The 13,225-nt window shown below is 46.5% G+C and overlaps 2 protein-coding genes and 1 long non-coding RNA gene across 4 annotated transcripts in view; 2 read left to right on the forward strand and 1 right to left on the reverse strand.

Moving 5' to 3' along the window:
• Positions 1–2,662: 2,662 nt before the first annotated feature.
• Positions 2,663–4,802, forward strand: LOC141842747 (multicopper oxidase LPR1 homolog 4-like). Its single transcript, XM_074730759.1, has 3 exons — positions 2,663–2,858; positions 2,958–4,424; positions 4,513–4,802. Exons 1-3 carry the CDS (start codon positions 2,748–2,750, stop codon positions 4,561–4,563), a joined length of 1,629 nt encoding a protein of 542 aa, XP_074586860.1. The 5' UTR covers positions 2,663–2,747; the 3' UTR covers positions 4,564–4,802.
• Positions 4,803–4,825: 23 nt separating this feature from the next.
• The window catches only part of LOC141842749 (uncharacterized), a 32,520-nt gene continuing 24,120 nt past the window's right edge, over positions 4,826–13,225 (reverse strand). For both annotated transcript variants that reach the window (XM_074730763.1, XM_074730762.1), the window contains 2 exons: positions 5,030–5,458; positions 4,826–4,945 (listed from right to left, as the gene is read on the reverse strand). In XM_074730763.1, the coding sequence (XP_074586864.1) occupies positions 4,835–4,945; positions 5,030–5,443 (525 nt within the window). In that variant the 5' untranslated portion in view covers positions 5,444–5,458 and the 3' untranslated portion in view covers positions 4,826–4,834. The remainder of the gene's footprint in view (positions 4,946–5,029; positions 5,459–13,225) is intronic.
• On the forward strand, positions 5,826–7,524 carry LOC141842750 (uncharacterized). The gene is made up of 5 exons (XR_012602984.1): positions 5,826–6,095; positions 6,173–6,349; positions 6,421–6,658; positions 6,847–6,924; positions 7,122–7,524. It is a non-coding gene; the product is annotated as an uncharacterized LOC141842750 (long non-coding RNA).

The raw sequence follows: 13,225 nt of genomic DNA on the forward strand, positions 1-13,225 counted from the left end.
AAAAAATTTAAAACGCCCATTTTGAAAACTTAGGGACGCCCATAGTTATTGCCTTCTTTGTTGAAACTGTTTTTCTTTCCTTTTCTTTTGTAGATTTTTTTTTATAAATAATGGAACTTTTCACTCTAAACCCTAAGTTTTTTTATTATCCAAATACTTCCAAAATTTCTCTCTTGAATTTTTTTTTATTAAGTATAATTGTCAATTTATCAAAACAATATGCATAGACGGAGTCACATTTCTTCCTCGATTTTTTTATACGTCGTTTGAATAACTAGTGATATTAAAAAGTCACGTTAAGAATCATCTCATTTTTTTAAATTTTTTTATATGTTGGAACGTAGGATATGATCGTCCACCTCAAGATTAGTTGGATGTTAATATAAAAAAATAAATTCAAAAATGTTAGGAGGGATTTCAATTCATTCAAACTTATTTTTTTTGAACGACGACTAAACTAATCATTTTCACGTTAGTCATCACAAAATGGGGCCACCTCACAATTGTGTCCCTGCACTTGATAAAAATAAGATTAATAAAATAAATTAATGGTTTTCTCAGTCTATTTTCCTTGCCATAATAAATGAAGTAAAAGAAGGAATAAGAAGTCAATGTTTATCCAAAAAAGTTAAAAAAACATTTTTTAAAATATATATTGTCAAAAAAATCCTATTTATTTATTTATATCGTAAAAAAATATCCTTCTATAATTTATTTTAAAAATAATAAAATAGTTTTTTAGAGAATCTCCAATGCAGCTGTTAATGAGGGTGCTATAACACCTTTCCACTTGAACGCGTTCAAATGATAGTGGGATGGGTCAGCTCTTTAGCTGTCTCACCCCACATGCAATTTTTTTTAATTTTTTTAATTATATTTATTAAACGGTTAATTTTAATGGCTATTAACAGTTAGTTTTAATTTTTATTAAAAAATTATAAAATTTAAAATTTAAAATTAAAAAATAACTAGTTTTTTAATGATTATTTTTTAAAATGTATTTATTTAATATATATAATTTTAAGATGATTGAGTGGATAGTGGGACTCATAAATAATGAGCGTTAATGTTAAAAGGAATGTGGGTAAAAAAGAAGGTATGTTGTTATAATGAGTATGTGGTAGTGGATTCTATACTTTTTAATGAGGTGGAGAGTGTTATAACGAGAATGGGTTGTGGATGTCCTTAGCTAAATTAAAACGGCTTTAAAATAGTAATTTTAATTAAAAATAATTTAAAATTATATCATTTTAAGCAGCTTTTATAAAAGTTCGATAGTGGAGCATAATAAAATATTTCATATATTAAATTATAAAGGACTATTATTTTAATAATAAATAAATACGAAGTATTGGGATTCCTTTAGTGTCATTTTAATATTAAATTATTTATGCTCTCAATCGTGCCTACGTACCCATCCCATGATGTAGTTATAATGGAATAAAATATGATCAAATAAATAAAGTATTTATCTTTAGGAATAATTCAGAGAAAATTAGGAGTGTCAAAAAAAATCCGATCAGTCAATCTGATCGAATTCCGAAAATTATAATATTAATTAGATTCGGAGATTTTTGAATTCGGGTTGAAATTTTTGAGATTGAATTAGATTCGACGGATCAACTTACATCAAATTTAAGATTTATGAGTTTTTAAAGATTAAATGAAAGTTTATTTTAAAATTTTAAATATTTTATGCAGGACAGTCAATAGTAATTGAATGTTAAGACAATGATAAAATATTAATATAAAAATAAATATTTATTAAAAAATAGTAAAAAAAGTTTTTTCTATGTCGGTGGGATTATTCGGATTGATTGAGTTATATGAATTTGAATTTAGATTTATGATTTCCAGATTGAGTTTGAATTTGGATTATTGAGACTTTTTAATATTATTTTTGTTTAATCTTAAAATTATTTATCTAATAAAAAATATATATTTTTTTAAAAAAAATAGAATCTGTCATTCTAGCGGTCACACATGGTCGGTCTCATAAAAATGATAAATCTCAGTCAGTCTCATGGACTCAATCCCTGGGGGTGGCCAGTCCGGTCCCACGGAAGTTTTCCACCGACCACCAGGGTAAATCGAAAAATACATACGGCGGTCAATCCAGATGCCCAACATCCTTTGATTGCGTTTCCCATTTGGAAGAAAATTCTTGCAAATACGCTGTAACTGGGGATCGAACTGCGGGTCCCTAGGTCATAACCCAGATGTCCTACTGTTGCACCATTGCTCTGGGGATCACATAGTCGATCTCATGATTATTTATGAGGAGGTAAATCGAGAAGTTTAAAAAATATTCTTGTGATTTTGACCAAATGAGTACCCAAATTTAACGTGTGTGTTCCTCGAACTTTCCCATGAGGACGGACTGAAATGAAAAGTTGGCAACTGGTGGAGGCTGTTCTTCGATGCCCTCTCCCTTTAAAGGAAGAAGCAACCCAAGGACTTGTGAACAGCACACGCCTGTCTTTCTTAAGGTGTGCGAGCTGAGGATATTTAATTTTTAGCAATTAATTTAGGTTTCGACATCAATATTAATTATTATTGTAGATTAATCTCTTTTTTTGTGCTAATTTTGCAGCTGATTGGAACGATGCCCAGCAAGTGCATGCAAATGCTTCTTCCTCCTTCTTCTTCTTCTTCTTCCTCTAGTGACACTCGCCGGAGGTGAAACCCCAGCGGCGACGCCGCCGGCGACGTCGCAGGGTCTTCAGAACGTGGCTAGGTCGCTGCAAATGTACGTGGACCCACTGCCGCAGATGCCCAAAATCTATGGCTTCGCTGTCGAAGGAGGATCACGCCCTTGCCCTGTTCCTCTCACCATTGGCATGTACTACAAAACTTGGGTAAATAAATATCTCGAATTTATTTTTTATTTTTTATTTACAAGAATCAGAGAAATTATTATTAGAATAATTTAATTTGTGCTGTATATAATAATGCAGAAATTCCACCGGGATTTGCCGCCGACGCCGGTGTTTGTCTACGGCACCAGCTCCGCCGCCGCCACCTTTCCCGGCCCCACCATCGTCGCCCGCCACGGAGTGCAGCTGCCGGTGACGTGGGAGAACCACTTGCCCGACCACCACATCCTCCCCTTCGACCTCACCGTCCCCACTGCCTCTCCCAAGTCCGGCGGCGTCCCTACCGTCGTCCACCTGCACGGCGGCGTCCACCCGCCGCAGTCTGATGGTAGCGCCTTCGCCTGGTTCACCTCCGGGTTTCGGGAGGTGGGCCCCAAGTGGACGCAGAGCACCTACACGTACCCGAACGTGCAGCCGGCCGGCAACCTGTGGTACCACGACCACGCCCTCGGCCTCACCCGCGTCAACCTCCTCGCCGGCCTGCTCGGCGCCTACATCATCGAGAAGCCAGACATCGACTACCCCCTCGATCTCCCCGCCGGCGACCAGTACGACCTCCACCTACTCATCGCAGACCGGAGCTTCAACATCGACGGCTCCATCTACATGAACTCCACGGGGAACAACCCCTCCATCCACCCCCAGTGGCAGCCGGAGTATTTCGGCGAGGTCATCACCGTCAACGGCAAAGCATGGCCCTTCCTCGCCGTACAACGCCGGAAGTACCGCTTCCGCATCCTCAACGCTAGCAATGCCCGCTACTTCCGTCTAGCGCTCTCCAACGGCCTCCCCTTCTACGTCGTCGGCTCCGACTCCTCCTACCTCTCCGCCCCAGTGAAGACGCAGACGGTGCTGCTCGCGCCGGCGGAGATAGCCGACGTGGTGATCGACTTCTCGCAGGCCACGACCGCCTCGGCGGAGCTGGTCAACGACGCGGCCTACCCCTTTCCGTTGGGGGACCCTGCAGCGGGGACGCTAAGCGGCAAGGTGATGAAATTTGACATACTCCCGGGGCCGACACCGTCGCCGGACACATCTAAGGTGCCGCCCAAGTGCGTGACGTACGCCGCGGCGAACACGACGGGCAGCGTGGTGAAGACGAGGTACATCACGATGTACGAGTACCAGAGCCCGGCGAGGACGGCGACGCACCTGTACATCAACGGGCTGAGGCTGGAGGATCCGGCAACGGAGACGCCCAAGTCGGGGACGACCGAGCTGTGGTACGTCATCAACTTGACCAACGACAACCACCCGCTGCACATCCACCTGGGCATGTTTCAGGCGATCCAAGCGACAGAGCTGCTGAACCGGAGGGCTTTCCAGACCTGCATGAGGGCGGTCAACGACGCCGTCAAGTGCAACGTGACGGCGTACGCAGTGGGGAACGTGGTGACGCCGCCGGAGCACGAGAAGACCTGGAAGACCGTGGTGAAGATCGCGCCGGCTACCATGACCAGCGTCGTCGTCGCCTTCAAGCTCGTCGACACCAATCAAAACTATCCCTTCGATGCCACGGCAGAGCCCGGATACGTTTACCATTGCCACGTCAGCCCCTCTCTCTTTCCTATTTTTAAACAAAAAAAATAGTATTTAAATTAAAATTAATTAAGAGTATTAAAATTTTGATTTGCAGATATTGGATCACGAAGACAATGCCATGATCCGTCCATTGATACTGCTTTGAAGGACTATACATCACCGTGGGAGAACATTTCATCTAGTTGTTTTTAATAATTATTGTTGTATTTACAGCCATTAAGGCCAGTGCACTTGTTTGTTACTCGAGCATATATCCACAGTCCTAAAATCCATATCAAAATTACACTATACGTTCAATCATTTGTTTTGGATCAAATTTCACTAGCGCACAAACACAGTAACCCATCAGTGTTTAGCAAACTCCACACCACCAGCCTTCAATAACAAGACCACCAATATAAAGAAGTATCGAATTCTCATCGAGTTGAATAACTTGTGCCGCTTGAGCTTCCTTTCTGAGGGGCAAGATCATGACTGCCATCAGCCACGGCAGGTTCAGTTGGATACTCGGTTCCATCGTCATCGCTCTACAATCAGCCATTAGATTAGTTGTGAGCATGCTGCCAGTTTCTAAAGCCTTGAAACTAGATAATGAAGAAAAAAAAATATACCTCGAGCTGCTGCAGAACATCAATTGTATCGTTGAAATCGCCTTGGTTTATGGCAAGCAAATCGGCAAGATAGTCCAAAGAGATATCAGGAAACATCGATGAAAGATGCTCGAGTGTCGCACTGGGATTGACCAATTTACTGAGCTCATCTGAAAAGGTGCCATCAAGGTGTTGGTCGACTTTTGAGGATGATTCACCAGAGATATCAAGTTTTCCAAAGCTCTGAATGTCGTAGTAGAAGGAATCCAAGAGCTGAGGATCCAAGAGCTGAGGATCTAAAGACTTCTCAATAGCCTCATTATTTCCAGGAGGACCAGTTGTTTCCTCTGAAGCCTCAACTCTTGTTTCAGACTGAATTTTCGAGATAGGTACATAAGGTGTAGCAAAAGGGTTCAAAGAGGACTTTCCTTGCATTGTTTTTTTTACAGGCTGAAGAATTTTCAATGAAAAACATAGTCAAGGAAAAATTATTTAATCAAAGATAGATAGCAAATAGGATGTTTGTAAGATACCGAAAAATTTAAACATGGATACGAAAAGATTCGTCTCGCGGAGACGAACAAAACAAAACTTGTTTGGACCAAATCGGAGGTCGTTTGGCCACTGAACCAAGTGAACCAAAAATAAACCGGTTCACTAGGAGTTGGTTCACCTGGTTTTCGGTTTAATTGGGGTTTTGACCGGTTCAGTGATTTGGTTAGCTAGATTCGAGTTGGGTTTAGTTGGGATTTAAGTTAATGAGTTAGTGGATCCTATAACAAACCCCAACCCGTTAACCAAAGACCCGACCCATTAAGAAAACCTATTAAGGTTGCTACAGTAGCCGCAACCTTTCTCCCCATCGCGATTTTCCCTTGATCCCGATCGCGCACGCCGCTCTCCCCTTCGTCCCCACCGTCGCCGAGAGAGTCCAGCTGACGCCGGAATTGGGAACCAAGGAGGAACCGCCGGCGACTTGGGACCTGGCTGTCGGAGGTTGATCTTCGCCGGAAAAGAGCTCGGATCGAGCTTGGAGGCAGCTGCAGACGGCGGCAAACCGGAGGATTCGGGAGAAGAAGAATCGCCGGTAAGTCTTGGAGATTTTGGGACATTCTGTTGAGTTCCTTGGATTTGATTGGGTTTTTTTTTATTTGGAATTGCAAGGTTGGATTGGTTCGGTTGAAGCTTTGTTCTTGCCGAAAAGGGGCTCTGATCGAGCTTGATGGCAGCAGGTTGTGGCGGCAGATCAAAGGAGAAGCAAGCTAGGGTTCTGTTGTTCAGTTCTTGAGTTGGATGGCTTTCCATTTGCTTGGATCTTGATGGCTTCATTCCCACAGTTCGGTAAGGGTTTGAGCTAGGCTTTGGATGTTGATTCCTTTGATTGTTTTGATTCTCCTTAGATCTTGAATCAGAATCTTAATTTGGATCTGGCCGATCGGTTGGTGGTGACGACGACTTGGATTGGAAAGGAACCGGAGGCTAATCTAGGATTGAGGTGGAATAAATCTCAGATTTCCTTGGTTTCTTTGATTCTGTTGGAAGGATTTTGGAGCTTGGTGGGATCGGCAGCTTTGTCTTGGCCGACTGTTGATCGGCAGATGTGGGATGTATCCGTGGAGCATAGCACCTGAGTTTAGAGGGGAAGTATAGGTAATGCTTCTATTAGCTAGCCTTATTATTGTCCTCGCATTGATCAGTTGGATTAGGGTTAGGATATCAGATTTTTCCTTTTATTCTGGTGGATCTGAGTTAGTTTAACCTAGGATTTTATTTGAGATTTAGTTGATTGATTGGCTAGCATGATTTGACTGATTAGATGTAAATGTCCTTTGATACAGGACATTGATTTAGTGGATTTGATTCGGTTGCGGAGATTATTGGAGGTTCTTTGCGTTACACGCAACCTATCTTGGCAGGCGGGTACCTTGACTTATTGATAAGCTAGGGTTTTATTATATTTTGTTGATTCAATTTGGGTTTTTTTTCATGAAAATAAATTAGAAAATAAATCGATTTGATCATATTTACTCTATATTGCATAATCTGAGGTTTGATTATAATTTTTATGATTTAATAGTAATTTTTGCATTAATTGAGTTTTAATTGATTTTAGGGTTCAAGTCGGATCAAGTTCGAGCTCAATCACGGCCAAATCGAGTCAAATTTGCCAAATTGATCAAGCCAACATGGAGGACATGATCTAGATCGAGCCCGATCAAAATTCCAGAATTTTTCGCAAACCCTAAAGCCCTAGATCAAGTCCAGATCATCAAGTTCAGAACGGACGGCCAGGATACAGTGATTAATAAACCCGCAACTATATAAACCAGAGTTTAATCGATTAACAGTGCGCCGCTCCTGTGCTTCGTCCCGCCGCGCGTTCTCCCCTGTTCGACAGCGTACGAGCACGGCTGACCCCATCCCAAAAACCCAATTCCGTTGCCTTCGTCGGTCCCTGAGGAGTCGGAAACTGGTTTTTTGAGCGAGATTCGGCGGCTGGAAGGCGTACGACCGGCGGGGGTCTTCCGGCGTCGCCACCCCTGTTCCTTCGAGTTCCGGTGAGCTACTGCACCTTTAGACACCGCACGCCGGCGAGGGGTTCTCGGAAGGTTGCGCGACACGTCCAAGGCTTCGGAAGACCATCAACCGCAAGGAGGAAGGAGGATTCTGGTTCGCAGCTCCAATTTGCTTCGCGCAGTTCCTGTTCGCGCCACAGAGGGTTTCTTCGGCGTTTTTCAGAGTTCGGCGGCGAGCAACAAGACCATCAACCACTTAGAAGGTTCCAAACGGATTGTTGAAGCCAACATTGCTGGATTCAAAGGTTTGGGTGACGCCAAATCAACAAGAGCAGCGGAAGAAGGATTGAGGGATGCTTGTTTTTCCTGTTTTCTGATTACAGTTTCTGCTTGTTTTCAATTCTGATCCTTGCTTTTAAACCCTTGGCAATTAGTTTAAATCACTGAATTCAATTCATATGGATAAGTTCTCCTTGTTAGTTAATTTTGTTTGGATTTAATCTAGTTTTTTTTAGCTCCTCTTTGTTGCTGAAACTTCGGACAGCTTGTTTCTGAACTCACTGTGCAGTGCCGAGCACTGTTCCGTGCCAACTTTCTCACAGAGTATCAGTAGGTTAGGGTTTGTGGTTTGGTTTTCATCCTTGATGTTGGTTAAATTGAATTTGAGTGGTTAGTTGTTTTAGAATAGTTTAAGTTTTGGTTGTGTGAATTTGAAGTTACTGCCATTAGTTCTTGATTAGGATAAACTAGTTTAAGCATTTCCATTGCATTTTAGGATTTAGAGGGTTGGTTTTAATAAACATGGAATCGTTTTGTTGCATTGTTTTGCATCGTCAAATATTTGATTATTCATTCTTGCCATTAAATTGTTGAGTTCATTTAGCTTGTGCTAGAGTTAGATTGCTTTAGGTTTTATTTTTAGACTAGAACTGTATTTTTATTTATTTGCTCAGTTTTGTTTACATTTCACTTCAAAACACCAAAACCCCCATTTTATATAGAAAACCCCAAAAAAATACGACACGTAAGCTCGAATTAAACAAATTTCTACTAGCCCTTGGAAAAATAAAACTTGAGGCCCCTTTACTGCATTTATTTGAATTTATTATGGGTTTTCGATAAATTTATAAATTCTAATTTGCAACTCTACTCGTGACATTGCATAGCAAATCTAGGGTTGTCATGGAGGCAGGTTGACATCAGCTTCGCCGCATCCGCTTGAAGAGTTGGCCAAAAGTATCCGGCTAGGAGGACCTTCCGGGCCAAAGATCGGCCTCCCGCGTGATTGCTGCAACATCCTTGGTGGGCTTCCCTCAGCACGTATTCGGCGTCCTCGAGACTGAGACATTTAAGCAACGGCCGAGAGAAAGCTCGACGATACGGATCCCCGATCAGGGTAAATCAGGGGGCTCTTCTTTTGAGGAGGCGGGCTTGTTCGGGGTTCGCGGGTAATTCGCCAGCTCGGAGGAAAGCAAGTATCAGATTCCTCCAATCACTCGGATCGGCCGTCCCGGATGGCTGATCGATCTGCGGCTATCCAGGCTACTTGTGTAATCGGCCCTTCATCCGTCCATTCGGTGACCGAACTCGCCAGCCTAGCTAATTCGTCCGCCTCGCCGTTCTCGGTCCGTGGAATCTTAAGGAGCTTGACCTCCTTGAACTCCGTTTTCAATTTGGCGAAGGCCTCGGCGTACCGGCGAAGCCTATCATTCTTGATCCCATAGCTTCCCTCGACTTGCTGAGATATCAGTTGAGAGTCCGAAAGGAGCTGCACCCGGGTTGCTCCCATCCTTCTAGCCGCCTGCAGGCCCATGAGGACTGCTTCGTACTCGGCCTCATTGTTTGAAGCCTTGAAACTTAATCGCACCGAGAGTCGGACTTCTTCTCCCTAGGGGGAGACCAAGAGCACTCCGACTCCGCTTCCTTTCTTGTTGGAGGACCCGTCAACATAGGCTTTCCACTCCTCCTCGGATTCGCCTTAGTGCACCTCGGCGAGGAAATCCGCCAATGCTTGAGCTTTGATCACCACGCGGGGTTGGTATTGAATTTCATATTGACTGAGCTCCATCGTCCACTTCACTAGGCGTCTTGAGAACTCGGGTTGAGTGAGCACTCTCCCCAAGTTGCTGTTTGTCAAGACAGTCACCGGGTGAGAGAGGAAATATGGCCGAAGCCGCCGAGTCGATAGGATTACAGTCCAGGCCAGCTTTTCCAAGCTGGTGTATCGGGTCTCAGCTCCTTTCAACAGATGACTGAAGAAGTATACCGGTTGCTGGCACTGTCCGTCATTCTTTACTAACACTGAACTGGCTGCCGAGTCGGTGGTGGAGAGATACATCAAGAGTGGTTCACCCGGGAGCGCTTTTGCCAATCGGGGGAGCTGAGTCAGGTAGGCCTTCTGTTCTTCAAAGGCTCGGTCGCATTCGGCGTTCCACTGGAACCTCTGAGCCTTTCTAAGAATTTTGAAGAAAGGAAGGCTCTGCCCCACCGAATGAGAGATGAATCGGGACAAGGCTATTATACGACCGACCAGCTTCTGGGCTTCTCTTAAGTTTCGGGGAGGGACCATTTGCGCTAAGGCTTGTATTTTTTTCGGGTTAGCCTCGATTCCCCTTTCGGTCACTATGTAACCAAGAAAGCGCCCTGCTCGGACACCGAAGAGGCACTTGGCCGGATTCAGCTTGAGCCCGTATTGTCGCAGAGTACCACGAGTCTCGTCAATATCGACTATGGAGAGTCAGCCCGAGTTGTTTTGATCAGGATGTCATCGACATAGACTTCGATATTCCTCCCTTGTTGTTGTTGGAACACCCGATCCATCAGGTGTTGATAGGTAGCCCCTGTATTCTTCAATCTGAATGGCATCACGGTGTAACAAGGTGTCGTCGGCTGTTATAAAGCTAACCTTGTCCTGATCGGTTACATCGAGGGGAATCTGATGATAACCTTGATAGGCATCTAACATACATATGTATTCAAAACCGGCCGTGGAATCCACCAGTTGATCTATCCTCGGCAGCGGGTAACAGTCTTTGGGGCAGGCTTTGTTGAGATCCCGGAAGTCGACGCACACCCGCCATTTGTTGTTCGGCTTCGGCACGAGCACTACATTGGACAGCCATGTCGGGAAATGCACCTCCTTGATGTGTCCCGCTCTCAAGAGCTTCTACACCTCCTCCCGGATGACCTTATTCTGCTCGGGGCCGAAGTGCCTTCTCCTTTGCTTGACGGGCCGAATGTTGGGCAGAACATTGAGCCGATGGACCGCGACAGAGGGGGAGACGCCGGTGAGATCCTCAGTGCTCCATGCGAATACGTCCTGGTTCCAGAGGAGACATGCCCCGAGACTTTCTTTCAGCTCGGGCGGTAGGTCCGCTGCTATATGTACGGCGGTCTCGGGTCGGTCCGGACGGCCTACAAGGCTTCTTTTTCTTCCAGGCTTGTGATAGAAGGAGCTTCCTGCACTGAGTGGATTTTGCCGCCTTGTATCTTCCGATTCTTCTTGGCTTCGGTTCTGACCATGTCCACGTAACATTTCCGGGAGGCTAGCTGGTCTCCTCGGGCCTCCCCGACTTGATCTCCGACAGGGAATTTCATTTTCTGGTGGTAAGTAGAAACCACCGCTGAGAATTGTGCTGAGGGTCGGCCTCCCCAAGATGACATTGTAAGTGGATGGCGCGTCCACTATTATAAAGGGGACGCGCCGAGTCCTTTCAAGGGTTCCTCTCCTAGCGAGATTGTTAGGGTGATCTGCCCGAGCGGCCGCACTTCATTCCCCGTGAATCCGAACAGGGATGTGGCCATAGGTACCAAGTCGGTCTTGTCAATCTGTATTTGCGCAAAAGCTTTTGTAAAGATGATGTTTACCGAGCTGCCCGTGTCGACGAAGACGCGGGCGATGTTGTAGTTAGCAATGGTAGCGTGCACGACTAAGGCGTCGTCATGCGGGATTTCCACTCCTTTTCTAAGTCTTGGGGTCCGAATCCAAAGATCGGGCCCTCTTCCTGCCGGCCTCTGCCGACACCGCAGACCTCCAGTTGTCGGCTATGGGCCTTTCTAGCCCGATGAGAGTCACCGTCGGTCGCCCCCCCCCCCCCCTGTGATCATGAGGATGATGCCTCGGGGAGCGTTGTCATGATTGTTGTCGGGGATGTTCTCGTGGCGATGGGGCCTTGGTTCTCTGGGAGCCTCGGCCCGAGGAGCAGGTTCTGCTCGCCTTGGAGAGCGGTCTCGGGGATGAGCGGTTCGAGGCGAAGGGGGTCGTGCCCCGGAACCAGCCCGCTCAGCGGCGGACCGCCTCTGCTTCGGGGTGGGGGATCTCCGCCCCGCTGATCAGCAGCCAAGCTTAGCTCTCGGGCGTATTGATGACATTCACTGGTGGCGTGGCTCCGAGACTGATGGTATGCGCAAAATCGGAGAACCCACCGTGAGGTTTCGGCAGGGGGACTGGGTTGATTAGCCACCTCGTGGATAGTCCGATGGCTTGGTTTGACGGGCGCCGAGAGGTGATCCGAATCGGACCTGGCCAGTAGCTGGGGTGCCGGCTTCCAATCGGCTCGGGGGGCAGGAGGAGCATGCCGATGAGAGGAATTGCTGTGGACGGGGTTGGTTTCTCGGCGCTATGCGGACTGAGCTTCTTCCACGTGGATGTATTTGTCGGCGCGACCGAGCAGAACGTCGAAGTTTTCGGGAGGCCTTTTGACTATCGATCGAAAGAGAGTCCCCCTCCGTCAAACCTTGGGAGAAGGCGCTCACGAGTACTTCTGAAGATGCATTGGGCACCTCTTGTGCCACTTGATTGAATCGGTGTACAAAGTCCTTTAGAGATTCCCGGGCTTTTTGCTTTGTGGAGAAAAGGTCCATGATTGTCTTACGGTAAGCCTTGCTGGTGGCGAAGTGCCGCAAGAAAGCTCCTTTGAAATCGGCGAAGGACCGGATGGAAGATGGTGGCAGCCGATTGAACCATCTAAGTGCTGATCCGGCTAAGGTGGTCAAGAAGACCCGACACTTGATGGCGTCTGTGTATTGGTGTAGCAGGGCGGCGTTCTCGAATCGGCCCAGGTGGTCCTCCGGATCGGTGTTCCCAGTGTAGTCGGAGAATTGAGGCGTTCTGAAAGTGCCGAGGCAATTCCTCGTCAAGGATTCGGCGCACGAAGGGAGAGCTTTCTAGTCCTCTTCCCTCTACCGTCTCGGGTCCTTTTCCTCGAGCGGGTTCTCTGATCGGAGTCTGTTCTGCAGCTGACTCCATGGAGGCGTCATAGTAATCAGCTTCCGGCAAAGGCCTCAGGGAGGGAGCTTGCGGGGCTTCTGTCGGGGCCTGTTGTTGCCGAGTGATTGCCGGGGGAGCCTCCTCGACACGAGCGTGCATCCGCGAAGGCTGAGCTGCGGCTTCATGTTGGCTTCGGGTGACGGCTAGGACCGCCGCCGCTACTCTTCGGTCAAGCTCTTCCAGCGTCAGAGTGATGAGCTGAGGCTGTGGTGGTTCACCCATGGGCACGTCTTGATCCGGGACTTACTACTTTCCCACAGACGGTGCCAAAATATGTTCCCGTCAAGATCGACTTTTGGATGCGCGACCTTGCCTCAACAGCACTCCGGGATGAAGGCGGATGGAGGGGCGCAGAAGCTCACCGGAAACCTGAAAACACAGACACCGTGAGAAGGAAGGCCGGGATGACCGGCGCGACCACTCCGATGCCTA

This window comes from Curcuma longa, chromosome 12 (genome assembly GCF_044706935.1).
Source record: "Curcuma longa cultivar G26 ecotype Majalengka, Jawa Barat chromosome 12, ITB_CL_G26_1.1, whole genome shotgun sequence".
Lineage (NCBI taxonomy): Eukaryota > Viridiplantae > Streptophyta > Magnoliopsida > Zingiberales > Zingiberaceae > Curcuma > Curcuma longa.